The 16,043-nt window shown below is 44.2% G+C and overlaps 1 protein-coding gene across 1 annotated transcript in view; it reads left to right on the forward strand.

Annotated features, from left to right (window-relative positions):
• Window positions 1–16,043, forward strand: part of LOC111067847 (division abnormally delayed protein) — a 71,792-nt gene that overhangs the window by 50,115 nt on the left and 5,634 nt on the right. The window contains exon 2 of the mRNA XM_022357168.2: window positions 7,853–7,996. Coding sequence (XP_022212860.2) covers window positions 7,853–7,996 — 144 coding nt within the window. The remainder of the gene's footprint in view (window positions 1–7,852; window positions 7,997–16,043) is intronic.

A 16,043-nucleotide genomic window follows, 5' to 3' on the forward strand; every position in this document is an offset into this window, starting at 1 on the left:
CAATTTGCAACGGCCACGGCGGACAGTGCGGCGGCCGTGGCAGCAACTAGATCGCCCATTAGCGAGCAGGGCATTCCACAAGCATTGCATCTGCTTCTTCCCCGGAATGGGAAACGGAATGGATTGCTGATTCGGAATAGGACAGCTGGCCGGCGTCCATCCACCGACTGGGAGCCCAGAAATTGTTTGCCATTTGTTGTGCCGTTTCATTGCCGTTTGCTGCTGCTGCTGCTTCTGTTGCCTCTGTGTGTGTGTTTGGTTTGCCGCGAATGTTTGCACAACTGCGCCGCCAATGCAGGGGGAAAAAAGCGTAGAAAACTGGACAGCAAGAAATCAAGAGATGGAGGGAATTGCACTCCCAGTTTTTGCTGTGCGCCCAGTTGTATAATTTGCAAATTGTTTGTTGTTGTTGTTGCTGCTGCTGCTGCTGCTTGCCATCAGCAGCCATACAGAAGAAACAGCAGCAGCAGCAGCTGACTTGGTTTTAATTATAAAAAGTGCTGCTCCTTTGCTTTGTGTACCCTTTGACAGAGAGAGGGTATTTTGTTTTAAAGAAAAGGTTTGGCAAGCAAAAAACAATATATTTTAAATGTAGAGGATTAATAGTTGTCGAGTCAACCTTGAAAATGCAACAAGCAAATTTAAATTAAAACAAAAAATGTATTTACGCAGCGAAGAAATTGCAGAGAGCGTGCGAGAGGAGAGTCCTCTCAGCAAAGCGTCGTCGGTGCATTGTTGTTTTTATTTATTATATATAAATCAAGATAATGAAGAATAGAAAGAATTGCAAGAAGGTGTACACATATTACATTTGGAGCGTGAAATTGAATGCTGATCAAGGGGGAGAAAAGAAATTACAATTTCGACACTCAAAAAATGCAAAAAGCTGAGTAGCCTGCCTACTGCGATCGCTGCACTTGCAACTGTGAACAAATATTTACAAACATGCCTATGTATTACCCCAATAGAAAAACAATTCTTTGTGTAGTAGAACTAAAATTATAGTTAAACGTTTCTCTCATGGCTAACCCAAATTAGATGCAACTCGAATGAATATCATAGGAAAAATGACCCTGTAAGGGTATCAAAAGAAACGCCTTCTGGCAGCCTCGTTTTCAGCCTTCTGCCTTCTTGTTTGTTGTTTTGTTAATGTCAGCAATTTCCTCAGTTATTTGTTGTTTCCCATTTGTTTTCACACAAAAAGTTCTATAAGTTGGAACATTTTGTTGCTTGTTTGCTTGCTGCCCTGCCCGTTGCCGATGCTGTTGCTGTTGCATTTCGTTTATTTTCGAATTGTGTGTTTAACATTTGCTCGCATCCATACCATGGGGGGAGACCATCTTTTGTGTGTAATTTGATTACTCTGTTTATCCAAGCCGATTTATTGTTGCACGCGAGCATGGATTGGCCTCACCGATCTGCCTCTCCGGTGCTGCAGTTCATCATCATCATAATCCCCATCTTTCTGATGGCTAGGCCGCGACCTCTCGAATGTGTGATTCATCTGTAGTCTGCACTGATGGACAGTGCACTTTTGTGGCGTTCTGTGGCTATACAACAAGTATTTATAGATTCATGAGTTCTTTGTTCTCTGAAGAAATACTTTTCCAATGGGTGCATGTCCAAAATGAATTGAAGGAATCATCCCCGAGCCAAGTGGAACGAGAACGCTGCAACGTTTCAGTCAATTTCTGCCGCTGCTTACGGCAATTCCAGTTCTCTGGCATTTGCATATAGATAGACTCCTTTTGTGGCATCATAAATCTAAAATAATTAATAAGTGCCACCGCATGCCCCCAGCCACATGTGCAATTTGTGACTAAAATGCTTTTCAATTACATTTTTAATATGTACGTATGTATGTACGTATGTACAGTATGTATGTATGTAAAATTTTCAAGAGGCAGAGCAGAGACCATTATTTTTCATTCCGAATCGGAGACGCGCGTCTGCCTGGCGCCTGCCGAAATGTAAGCCAATCTAAGATGCCGCATATGTGAGTGTGCCGCCTGACCAAATATGGGGGCATGCAACATGACGGCCAGCAGCAGCAGTAGCAGCAGCAACGCTCTGTGTGCTGTGGCACTGTGGCACGCATAATCGCAGTTGACATTTTCATTCCGAGATTAGTGTAAAGTGCAGCCTGTGCCTGTGCGTGTGCGTGTGCGTGCACGACGGAAAAGGAAACTTTTTGCAGATACAGATGCATCTACAGATGCAGTTTCAGTTGCAGTTGCAGATACAGTTATAGAGCACATACATATGTACATACACACATGTCTTTATATTTTGCACTGTGGATTTATTTTGTTGTATATTCAAATGCGAATGCAAATAAATGGCTGTGTGCGATTGTCGCTGCAGCCGCCGCAATAAATTTTACATGCAACACACACAGACGTGGCGCCAAAATCTGCCAGCTTCGATGTCAGGCAGCAACAACAACAACAACAACAACCAGAGCAGAAGCAGCAACAGCAAACAGCGTTCGTGGCATGTTGCAAAGCTGGCAGCATCCAGCAATCGAGCGGAATTTGCCACACAAATTGAAAACTTATGCGGCACATTAACAATTTACCAGCAGCAGCGAATTGTTGGGATTTTCTCTCGCGTGTGGCAGCTGCAAAATGCAAAATAATCGCCCCGGCAAACGTCTGCAAAAATAACAAACAAATAATTGAATATGCAACAACAGTGGCAACCAGGCAGACGAGACCATAAGGTAGCGTTTGCTGGTGTTTGCTGTAGGATAGCCGTACTGTAGTACAGTTTTTTGTGTGGCAACTCAACTGGAAATGCATTGTGGGTTAAAGTGTGATAATCATCTGAATCTGACAGTTGCCTTGGAGCGGACTTTCAGGGTACAACCTTGGCCTCATCTATGGAGCTGTGGTTGGGGGCTTAAAGGGAGCGTTTCTTGTGACTAAATCCTGATAAAAAGTATTCCTTTGGTTGGCTTAAATCACTCGATTATCCACTTACTTAAATTGTTGCTCCTTGCCTTGTTCCTTGGCAGACTGTATTAGCTGTTGCTAAGTTTAATCAATAGATTAAACTACCTGTTAGTAGCCTCAGTTTCAGAATTGATAACAGTTTATTTTAGGGCCAGAGACTGCCTTTTGATAGCTGAATAACATGAAAGTCGCTTGGCTTTCCTCGGATCGATAAGATATGAATGAAGGAAATGGCAAATTATCGCGGCAATAGAAAAAGAAACCAAAAATAAACAGATCTGGGGGAACAGTTCAACGAACCAAGAAGTCAACGGAGAGAGAGAGAGAGAGAGAGGGTGAAGGTATAGTGTATGATCTACCCCAACGATGATGGGATGATGATCTATAACAGGGAAAACGTGTCATAGCCGGAGCTAGAAAATCAACGAACCATAAAACGAACAACAGCCCAAGCATATCGATACGGCTGTGTGGCCTGGCCGGGCCGGGCCTGGCCCCCTATCATAACCCCGTGAACCCCGTGGGCTGCCGCCTCTCTCCCCCTTCAGTGCATTTGTTGACTTAATTGTTATCTCGCTTTCCTGCTTTCCCTGTGGCACAAATTGTTCGTGTTTGACAAGTAGTTGTCAACAATTTTTGATAAAAACGAAATGAAATTATTATGTGTGACATGCAGGGGCCGCCCCACCACTCCCCTCTGCAACAGTCACTCTTCTGTTCCTCTCTCCCTCCTCCACGCTAGAGCGACAACCCAAACGGATGTATTTATTTGTGTGTTGGGTGTTGAATTCTCTCTTATAAATTTATTAGTGAATTTATGAGCCTCACCAATCGTTTTACCATTCGCTTGCTCTTCTGTGACCCGTGTATTGCATTTTGTTTTTTTTTTTTTTTTGTTTTTTTGTCGACAAGTCAATTGATTTTCATCCATGGCTGTAAATTATACTACTTGAAAAGTATACCGAACATAACATTTTTGGGGATTATACTCGCAGTAGTTGTATATTTCTTAGAGTAAATATTTATTGAGAAATGCTCGTAAATCAGAAAGAAAAGAATATATATTTCCAAAGTATTTTCTCACTTTGCAAAGGGGTCTTTAGAGTGCTCTATAGACAGATATAGATCGGTACAAACCCTAAATTTAATATCAAATAAAATTATCAAAAATATTTGTAGTGTTCCGCTTTCCTTCGCTGGTGTTGCTCGGCAGAGAGAACCTCTCACCTCTCTCTTGCTTCTGTAAAATTGTAACTTCCTCTTAATGCCACGATGCCCATGATCCTCTCTCTGAGCGATCAGCAGTGGAATCGGAAAAGACAAGAATAACGGAGCAGTGCAGAGAAGTAGGAGAATTGGAACCAGCAGCAGATCATGCACTGAAAGTAACTACTAATCGAATCAAACACTAATTTAACTTTCATATGCACTCATAGTACAGTGTCTATCAAAAGTGCAATTCCACACAAGTTTCTGTTTTAATAAACGCCATAAGTCGTGAGCCTCCTCACACTCTCTGGCGTATCCAACGTTTATTTTCTTCCCTCCTGATTATCCGCACATTTACTGGAAACTGTGGAAATTGTGGAAATTGAAAATGCCTACAAGTAGCATACGCTGCTACTGCAGAGAGGGGAAAAGGGAGAGAGATAGAGATTGTGGTAGGAGTAAAGGACTCTCGAAATATGTCAAGGTATGCACAAAATCCACTACCAGAGCCAAGTGTTTTGAGGTCTAAGCGCTTTCTTGGCTTGAAGCCAAAACTTGGCTAATGCCAAAAGACAGAAGAACCACAGCGGAGCCACCCACTGCTGCCGCTGCCGCTGCTGCTGCTTTCCCAACCTCCCCCACTCCTGTCTCCTCTCTCTCTCTATATCTTTCTTCGTTGTACGGTGAAGACAATTACAGTAAACAAATTCGCACACGTCGTCACGTTGCATTTGCGGTGACAGGCTGCACAACAAGGCGGCCTAAAAGTACTAGTAGAGCGTCGGAGTGGCACTGGCACTGGCAGTGCGGTGCAACGTCTATGACAGGAGGAGGTAATGGTGTCAGTGCCGCTCCCTATCCCTATCCCTGCCCTGCCCTGCCCCCTCCTTCTGGGCCGTATCGCATGCGGTCACGGCCATGTGCCTTGATATTTTTGGCAGAACCATGCATGAGATTTGCATTTTTTACACCCCCAAAACCCTCATAGCTATCTCCCATCTCCCCGTCTCCTCTCTTCTCTCTCTATTCTCAATGATTCTCGGCTCTATTCTGTTCTGCCTTCTCTGCTACTTTCCCCCCCCCCTCCCCTACCCTACTTTCCTCCCCTCTTTAGGTTTCTTTGCAATTTGGCAGCTCGTTGCCAGAAACATTTTGCCATAGCATACTTTTCTGGGCCACGTCATGATATATGCATGCAGCTAAGTGTGTGTGTGTGTGTGGCATGTGGCACATATGTGTGGCTGTGTGTGGCATGCATGCCTGCCACGTTGCAGCAATTGAATTGAATTTCTGTTGCTCGAGTTTTGAGCTCTTGAGCGCCACAAAAGGAGAGTTTTTGAAGGCACCCGCCACCCGGCGGCAATCCAAAACGGCAGCAAAAAGAATTCCCCAACCAAACACACACGTTCGGTGGCAGAGGTTCTAACTTGCAACCGACTGCTGCTGCTGCTGCTGCTCCTGCTGCTGCAGGGTGGAGTAGCTCTGCTGTGACTCACTCACTCGCCCTGACTGAATGACGCCTCTGTGTCTGTGGCCTCCAATTTTTCTGGCCAAATGCCATGTGAGGACGGGAGAATAGATGCCAGATTTATGGCCCAGCAGTTGGTAAAACGCATAAACACATCATGGTCAAAAGCAGCAGCAGGAGCCACAGCCTTGAGGGCTGAATCCTGCATCCTTCCTTACATCCTTCCTGCGCCCCTAAATCGATGAAGTTGTACAATGCAATCGGAAAATAAGAGCGAAAAATGTTGACAAACAATCTTTTACAACTTGAATATTCGTTTGGGGTTTGCCAGCTTCCCTCTCTGTCAATCAATTGGACTGACGGACCTCAGGTCAATCCGATGAAAAGGCAGCTGCTTCTGGTCTTGAAAGGAGGAGTGGAGTCCCTTGTGATTTTCGATTGATTCTTGCTACATTTAGCATGCATCATCCACATGCTGGAAGATATGTGTCACGGCCTTGCGGCTGTCTCTCGTGTGCAACTACTATATTGATGTGTTTGTTTTTTCAGCACAAAAATAGCTAGTGACTGCACTCCAAAGTACGAATTCATCTGCGAGCGATGACGTCTGCCTTTTGTGCCCAGTGCCGATTGCCGATTCCCCATTCCAAATTCATTTCATTTGCTAATTTTATGACAGCATAACAACAGCAAAACATATGGGCACCGAATCGGGGCACTCAGATACTCGTATGTACATTTGCATATGTGACTGTGGATCTGTCGATCTGTGGCTCTGTGGCTCCGTGGCCCTCTAGCTATGAGGTGCTGCTGCGGCATTCACATAAACATCAAGTAAAGGCCATTAATTTAAATTATAAACTATAAAAAGACAGAGAAACAGCCTGACAACCGACCATAAAAGTCGCTTTGCTGCTCTCCGCTTTGCTGTCGATGTTGCAGCTTGTCATAAAAAGCTTGTCACACGATTTGTGTTTTGTCTTTGGGAAAGCCCACACGCCAGAAGTGGGTGTAAGGGAGGGGAGGGAAGGGGGCTTATACCATTAGTGTCTGTATCTCTGTGATTAACACATGTCCTCGAGATTGGGGATTGTATTTCATTTGCTGCAAAATAGGATAAAACAATGAAAAAGTTGGCCCACAAAACAATTTTCTTTTCAATTTCTAAAGCGTCTTGCCTGTAAGCCTTGGCAATCAGCGGGTCTTTTGTTGATTTATTTACGAGTGTATATATTGCCCCAGTTTGTGGCACCACTTCCCCCTTTCTGCGGATCTTTCTCCGACTCTTTCGCTGCCTCGCTTTTCATTAGAGAGATATTTTCTAGGGCACAACGATTAGTAAGTTGTAAATGGTTTTAGCTGCAACAATCCTCTGTCATTAGCAGGAACAGCAGCAGACCCACAAAGTGTGGCATGCGCCGTGCTTTGCGGAAAAACAATCATCGCTGCAGCCACTTTGTGGCATGCTGTGAATTTTATGGCCAAAAACGGTTCCTCGATTTGCCAGCCGTTGCAATTTGAAGCAATTTAAACGTTATTAACAAATGAAACATCTCTAAACGAAACAGCAATTCATATTTCTCTCGTATTTATTTATTTAGATAAATGGCCAGCGCCCACGTCGCTGCATGCCAGCAACATGATGGGTGGCAATTGTTGTTGCTGCTGTTGCTGTTGTTGTTGTTTTTGTTATTGGCCAACACGCCCACTACTACCAAAAACTTGAACCCATAAACAATTAAGCGAGAGAGAGAGAGAGATAGCCAGCCCACACACAAAACGATAGAGATACAATAATCGTTGAGAGGCAGAGACCTGGGGAGTAAATGTTTGATTTGTGCGATAATTTGAAAATGATACGCGGCGCACCGCACCTAATGATGAAATACTCGTAAGAAGATGATCTGTATGAGTGTGAGTGTGGATGTAACGTGGGTGGCAGGGATGGGAAATTAAAGTGGGAGGAAGTCAATGAGTGGCTGGCTGCTAACAGGTCAAAGGGGGAGGACAATCATCATCTGAAACCTATTAGCATCACATAGTAGCACAATTCAAATAATTATTAAATTACGAAAGAGGCACAAATTAACCCTACCAACCAATATAATATATATATATATATAAATACAATATTTTGAACACAAATTAACTATAATTCAAGATTCATATTTCCAAAATTCCTACTCGTATCCAACTAATTTTTGCTTGCTTTTTTTCATAGGCGCCATTTGCGGTGGAAGCTGCTGCAGCAATGCCACAGAGATGGAGCTCCGCCAGAAGGCCTCGGGAATGTTTGAGCAGCTGCTGCATCATCATACGAGCAGCCTGCGCGGGATCCTAGCGGATAATGCCAACCAATTCCAGAGTGAGTATTAGATTTCAGCATCCCAACCATTACAGAGAGTGCTAAGCAGGGAGGGTCCTGGTCCTGGTCCCGGTCCCGGTCTTGTCCTTCCTTTCTATGCAAATAATTCGCTGAAAAGTCTGGAAACTTTTCTGTTTTCTACTGCTGTTTTTCTTTTTTGTGCAAGCGATAGACCGAACGAGTGTACATTTTCGTGGCAATAAATAATTTATCATATGCAAATGTGTCCTCCCCCGTTCAAGGGTTCTCTGGGCAGGGCACACGAAATTATGATGATAAAAAGTTGAAGCCTTAAAAGCCTTGCGAAAAAGTGGAAGTTAAACCAAATTAAGCTTCGAAATGCGAACAAAGCGAAATGTGAAATTGATTTGTAATTTGAATTTGTATGCAGATCAAAGCGACTGTATAATGCTGACAGATATACGACCATACGTAAGGGGTATATAGATAATTCATAAACAGACTTCTGGCTGTTTGGGAATGCAACAAACGCGACTCGGACTCGGACTCGGTCTCGGTCTCGGCTCTCGGGTACTGCATCTAATTAAAAAGGCATTAAATAATGTTGTTGTCGTTGTCCCTTTTTTTTATATTTTTGTATTTTGTGCAAAACTTTGTCTGGGTCACGTTTTGGGGCAGCAGCAGGACCCCCTCCTTCTAGCTTTCCCCCCGTTTCACACACAATGCCTGCAAATTGTTGTCGTACATGCTGTAAATCTCGCTTCACTTTAAGGCGTGCCCCTGCCTCCAGAGGGTGTTCGGGAGGGTGCTGTTTCCCCGTTTCTGCTGTTCTTTCATTGTTGTTCTTCTCGCGGGGTTCTGGGTCTCGCGGTGCTCTCGGGTCGCTGAGTCTCTGCAGTTCTTGGAACTGGGCTCGCGCATTCAACAAAAAGACTTTAAACACGCCTTCCTTGTCCGCGTGTACAGTCACTCACATAATGTACATATATGTACTTGAATATCCGCTATATGTATACAAATTTGTTGAATTTTGTTTGCATTTTATGTGTGTTTTTGTGGTTTGGTGTTGTCATCTGCTTAATTTATGCCATCCCATTGATTCATTTGGATTCGCCTTGGGGATGGGCTATTTGGGATTGGGGATTGGGGATTGGGGACTGCGAATGGGGTGCTCATTAAAGTCTGAGTCAACACCAAAAGAGGTGCTGCTGCATGTATGGATATGAGTGTTCAGCAAGACAAGTAAGATTATTCTGATATGTACGAGCGGGTATATGGGTTCCAGAGGTGTCCTATTCAATAGTTGCACTCACTTATTGCAGCACAAATATGTAGTATTAAGGGTGTAGGGCATTGAAAGCTGACTGCTGCTGAGTGATCGTCGATCCCCCATTGTAGTAGCGTAATCAATAGCCCCATTTACAACCCACAACCCATTTACAGGGTATCACAAAACACTTCATGTGTTTAGCATTCAATTTCCATTCTTCAATTGCTTTTGCTTGCTCGGGGAGGGGTGGTGGGAAGAGGTGATGTCAAAGCGAAGAAAAATCCCACGTTTCAATATAAAAATGCAAAAAAAAAAAAACTGAAAATTAAAATGCAATCAGCAAAGTCATTTAGCTTAGCATTTGAGCCATAAACACGAACAATTATTATTGATCAACCAAATTGGTAAAGCAATTCCAAGCCGAAAGTCCGTGCTCGTTTGATGAATGAATGGATTCAATCAATGACGTTTGTGTGCAGTGAATGCTTCTCTCAAGATTTATGAAGCGTTTTAATGGCAATATAATTCCGTAGAGCAAGTTGAGCTTCAATTTAGCCTGGAACAATGAGAGGCTATGAACAGTAGGTGTTTTCCATACACTGTGTGTGTGTGTGTGTGTGTGTTCTGCTGTGATAAGAGATAACAAGTTTTCCCTGCATTTTACCTTTTCATTTTGCTTATCGCTCGGTTTATGGACTGCCACGCGCGTCTCCTTAGTTGCAGCAGCAGTAGCAGCAGCAGAGTGGCCATAAAAATTGATTTACTTGCCGCCGACGCCGGCCAAAGATTGTGGCTGGCAGAAACCCTGCGTATGCGTGATATTCACTGGGGGTGGAACCCACAAAAAGTGGTGCACCTATAAAATTTTATGCATTTCTTTGGTGCAATTCCGCTGGTTTTGCCTCTCGTAAAATATTATAGTTTTGTCCAACAAATAAATGCATATTTCTATTTTGTGGCATTAACATTACAGCAGGAGTGGCAATGGCTTTGTGTGAGTGTGTGTGTGTGTGTGGCATATGCCATACAAGTCCCAGGGTTTCCTTCCTGTAACTCTCCCGCTCTTGCATCTCTCCTTCTCTTCTGGTCTTCTGGTCGTCTGGTTCTATCTCTCTCTTTCCGTTTCCGCGTGCCCATTGTTTGCCGGATTGCATTTCTCCTCCATCCTTTGTGTTTGATTTTCTCTCTCTCTCTCCCTCTGTTTCTCTTGTGTTTGGCGTATTATTATTTTTAAGCAAGTATTTGCGTGTTTAAACACGTTTCGGAGCTTACGAATTATATGGGTAGCCCCCAATCTCCAATTCCCAAGCAGCAGCAGCAGCACCACCAGAGCCTCTAGCTCTGGCTCCTCCAACGCATTGCAGCTACGCTGCACTTACCACCGCCACAGCCCCCATGTTCACGTTCACGTTCCTGTCATCGCCATCACCATCATCATCATCATCATCCGGCGTTGTCGCTGTCGTCTTTGGTGGCGTTGCTCACGCGCTTAATGCGTTTCCCTGGCACCTGGTCATGGGCGTGCGCCTGCATAAAATGCTTCCAAATGCTGACTTACGGCACAACTTTTTGGGGGCCCTCTCAGAGGCAATAAAAACAAACAGCAAGAGGAAACATAGAAGCTTCAGGCATCGAAGTTTTGGATACCCTACCCCTGGCACTGGAGCAGCAGAATGTGTGAAAAGTTTAAACCAAAAGGATACAAATTTCCCATAGAAAAGGGCAGACAGATGCAGGGCTACATCCTCAATCGGATATTCTAATGCGGATCAGGCGTATATATGTATTATGTTTTGGCATAGAAAATGCTATCCTATCCTTGTCTGCGATGGCAAACATCCGTTGAAAATCAAAAACACCTCTCCTCTTTAGAATTGCTAAAATTATTTCTTTATTTTTGTGGCAGCTGCAACAACAGCCAACAGCCAACTGAAACAGCAACAACAACAGCAACAGCAATGCGTGCAGTTTCATAAGTTGCAACTTTCGTGGCGTTGCACACGCCACGCCACTCCTTGCACACTCCCCCTACCCTCTTGCCGACCCTCAGGGCCAGGGCTTAAGTCTGTTTTTGGCCATATCTTGTGCTCTGGCTGCTGCCTGCTGCCTGCCTTCTTGTCTTTACGGCTAAAGTGGTTTTTTGGCCGCCATCGCTTGTTAGCCGCCTTTTTGTTTGTGTTGTCTTGTCACACAGAGAGAGAGTGCAACGCCAAGTGGAAGGTTGCTGTTTGCAAGTGCCACAGCGCGTTGCAATTGTAGCTGCAGTTGCCACAGTGGAGCTTGGTGTAAGCTTGGGATCTGCTCCAGAGTTATTGAAAAGTGGTTTTCCCGTAACGAAATGTGTGCGCAACATGATTGAGCAGAGATTGGAATTATTTGAGATTATTTGTAGCTTTCATCTGTGGTTTACCCTTTTATTCGTCTGTTAAATCTTTTTCCAGTCCACGAGTCAATCGCCAGTGTGACCTTTTAGCTGCAGTTTCTAAGGGGAAATCGGCACAGGAAAGCATCTGCCAACACCTGCAGATACTCGTAATGTTCCATTCGCCAGATACTTTCTGTTCTAACGCACAACAAACCGGTTGTCATCTCTGGCTTAATGTTAATTATTTGCAGAATTTGGAGCTAATGGAGCCCCCGCTTCAGGTCTTCAACTCGTTTTCGTAATTAGCAAAAACAAATCTCGACAGAAAATAAATAAAAGCCCTAGGCAAAAGTGGAGTCATTTTGTCTGCCACTTTTTCGCTGTGTGTGTGTGTCTATGTCATATGTCCACATATGTATGTGTGTGTGTGTGTGTGTGTGTCTGTCTATATAATTATTATAATTAGTTGCTTGGCAAATTAAATGCTGAAAGCTCGCGCTTATAATTAACGCGGCACCAAAAACGGAAGGCGAACATGAGAGGCAAAAGCTTCAAGACAGTGCATGGCAGAGCTAGAGAGAGAGAGAGAGAGAGAGAATGTGGCAGAAGGCAGATCAAATAACGTTCTGAGAGTAGCAACCATATGCTTTGAAGCATTTCAATATGTTAGAAAGAAGAGCAAAAAGCCAGAAAATAAAAAAGGTGGACTCAAGCGGTGGCCAGCACTTCAGCCACAGCTCCACTTCATGCTCCAGCTACAGCTACAGCTACAGATCTACCTACACTTGAGGCACAGCTACAGCTTCAGCTACATCTCCAACAATGAAAAGTCATCCAATTACTTTGACATTGTGTAGAGAGGCACCAAAGAGGCACCAGGGCCAGGCCCCTTTTGGCTGGGTAAGAAGATGCTGCTGCTGCTGCTGCTGCCGCTGCTTGCTCTTCCTCACACAGCTGTTGGAGTGGTGCCCCCCCCTCCGGACACGCTGGCGGTGTATGATGGCCCGATGGCCGGATGGCTGAATTGCTGGATGGATTGTTGGGGATATGCCTGTAGGCTGTAGGCTGTGGAGGGGCGTGTCGACTTGGCACGCCTGCAGATAGCTAGTTACAATACATGCACTTAACCACTGACACTGGCCAAGCCAAGCCGGCCCAACGCCAGAACCGGCACAGTGGTGCGCAGATACGGATACATTTTTGGATCTTCCGAATCTGGGGGTTTCCTTTATAATAATGGAAAACTAAATGGAAATGGAATTTTTCTGCTTTTGGCAGCAGATTTATTTATTATATTTATTACTATATTTATACTGCAAACTATCTTTGTATATCTCAGTGTCCCCACAATGAAGATGATCATCGAAAGCCCTGAAAAATCAGTTTAATTTCATCAAATCTTCTGACCAACAACCACTGTTCCCCGTGCGACTGAGAAGGCCACTTCCCTGAGTCTGAGACCCTGAGACATTGCCAGCAGCCGGTCGCAGAAGAACATCCAAGAGAGAGCTGCTTAAACCCGCCAGACGGACAGACGACTGCAAGGCAGAAGGCAGGGGGCATGGGGCAGGTTCAAAACGAAACCTAAACGCGGCTAAAAAGCTAAGCTACAGACAGGCAAAAAAAACTGCAGAGAGTAGAGAGAAAGAAATGAAGAGCACTAACAAAGTTGCTTTGGCATTCATAAGGCGGCAACACGATGGATACCAGAGCACAGAGGGATAGAGGGGATGGATAGAGAGAGACCCAAGCAGAGGCCAGAGCCAAAGACCAGGCCAGAACCACCGACACCGACTCTTTTGGACGGATGGGATGGTATAGGATGGTTAGAGCCGAAGAAATACATGCATATAAAATGCAAATAAAAAATGCGGCAGATACTAAAATTGTAATATCCGCACAGGAACGGAACGCGGGCAACAAATACTCGTATAAGCAGCAGCAGCAGCATGCCCCCAAGGGGCATGGCAGAGTGGCAAAAGAAATACAAAATATAAGAAAAACAAAAACAAAAAGCGGGCAAAAATAAAAACTAAACCTGTGGGCTGTGCCTCGTCGTATGTGTATGTGTGTGTGTGTGTGTGTGTGTGTGTTGCATATTTGCCATGGCGTGGGAAACAACAACGTTGCCTGCCACACACCAAACAGCGAGAAAGAGAGAGAGAGAGACAGAGAGAGAGAACTGTGCCCCATCTGCCACTGCCTTCAGCCTTCAGACAGAGCCGCCTCCCGCATTTGCTTTTGGGGCTTGGCCAGGGGGCCCCTAAACCGGTCGAAACCAGGAGAACAGGGTATCCGGGAATGGGAATGGGAATTGGGGAATGGGGATGCATGGCATGCTAATCTCTCGCTCCACACGCCGCTCCTTCTAATGAAGCAATGAAGAAGCCCGATGTTTGCTCTAGGAATAGCTGCGGAGCTAAAAGCGAAACTGGGGAGTCGCTTGGCAACTGGTACTTGGACTTGGATTCCTGCTCTCCCTCTGTCTCCCTCTCTGCATCTGTAACTACATTTGCCGCACATTGCTGATGTTTCGGGCACGAGTGGGAGAGGGAGAGCCAGTCAACCAACGTTGTCTAATTCAATTTGATTTTATTTTTACCCCACTAGAGGAGAGGGACACCGGAACACTCCGGGGCAGTCCTTCATGTGTGACGAAGTAAAACCAACTTTCTGAACTTCAAAAAAAAAAAAAACAAACAAACCCACAGGCTTAATGAAATGTTCATGTTTCATTGGCCAAAAGCCATTTGCTTGGATTTCAAATTGCAACCTGCTCGAAAAAGCAATAAAAGGATTCGCCCGAAATTTAATTGACAGAAAATGTCAGAAAGTAAGCAAAATAGATGCAAAGATACGATGTATCCAGATATGGACGTATGTATAGATAAAGATGGTTATACAGTTTCACTGAAATTGCAATTAGTGGCAAAACCAAACACTGCAACACACACACACACACACAGAGAGAGAGAGAGAGAGATACAGTTACAGAGAAATGTCCAGCAAATTGCACACAATGTCTGTGGCTGGCCCTATGGCCCTGTGGCTGTGTGCCCGCAGGTGAAGTGCCGAGTTAACAATTTATGAGATACAGAGATACAAAGAGATACAAATGTAACCCAAACTATCTGTAAAGTGAGCCATGCCTTTAAGCATTTGTGTGTGTGTGTGTGTGTGTGGGGGCCCAAAACCCCAACTTAATTGAGCATATTAAGCCAACAATAGCAGCTGTAACAATATTCTCGTATCGTATGTCTTGCAACATCAGCTAAATTCAATTGACAAGTGCCCCCAGCTCCCAGCCCCACCCTCTCCCCTTCTGTGGAGAGTTCATTAAAATTGTAATTAAGCAGCAGGGCAATGGATGTGGCAAAGACACTTTCAAATGCTTAAATATTCGTATCTGCCGTCTCTGGAGATGGAATGCCTTTCAGATACAAACATCGATTACAATTATTTCACTTGTCGAATCTTTGGTCAATTGACAATCATTTCAAGCTGTCGATGCTGTGACTTTGAGCGAAATATTGTTCATATCAATTGGAATAAAGCAATAAAGATTCGGGTTTTTATTGCAATTCTTAAACATTTCAAGAGCTTTGCTGTTGGGGTTTTCTGGGTTAACATTATTTGGAATTACTTACTTAATATAGATGTTGTGCATATTTGAAATATCATGTTTCAAGTGCATGTTTCATTATTTATTACTATTATTATTCTATATTGAAATTGAAGCCTCTAAGTTCGATTTAAAGATACCCCCACTAGAAGCAGTTTCAGTCGGTAAAGTAATATTCCAGATACATTATATATTCAGTCAATAAAAGAGTTTCCTGGGCAGGTTCCCATCATGTAATTGATAGACACTTGCCGTTGTAGTTCTTTTCCTGAGGGAAATTTCCCAGAAATTCCATTCAAAATTCCATTAATTTTAAGGTACTGAAAGGTGCAGTTCGTTTTGCAGATGTTTTATATATTCAATCAAAAATTCAATTTTAGGCATGTCAATCATGTGATTGATGGACAATTATAGCTGTGCTTCCTATTCCCGTCTAAAATTCCATGGAAATTCCATTTAAAGGAGTAGGTTCTACTCGCGCCGTTGACTGGATTAATTTTTCCTTCAATAAATGGTATTTTGTGAGGCATTTCAATTATTTAATTGAGGGACAAACAATTTCAATCTTTACTTCCTTTCTGGAGTTATGACAAGAGGCGGACTTTCATCTACATCTGCCACCCCTTCGCTACGCCCCAATCGATTCCCCTCTCTGCCCATCTCTGAGACTGTACTTAATGGTTCACTTTGTGCCTGTGTGCTTCCCCGCCGATTTAATGGGCCAATCATCTATCCATCGTGTGAGAATGCATATCCGCGCATCCACACGCTCGGTGGTCGATGCGGATGGGGGAGGGGATCTGCTCAATAGTGGTGGGGGGGACTGGTG

The sequence above is a fragment of the Drosophila obscura genome, unplaced genomic scaffold (genome assembly GCF_018151105.1).
Source record: "Drosophila obscura isolate BZ-5 IFL unplaced genomic scaffold, ASM1815110v1 contig_181, whole genome shotgun sequence".
In the NCBI taxonomy this organism is placed as follows: domain Eukaryota; kingdom Metazoa; phylum Arthropoda; class Insecta; order Diptera; family Drosophilidae; genus Drosophila; species Drosophila obscura.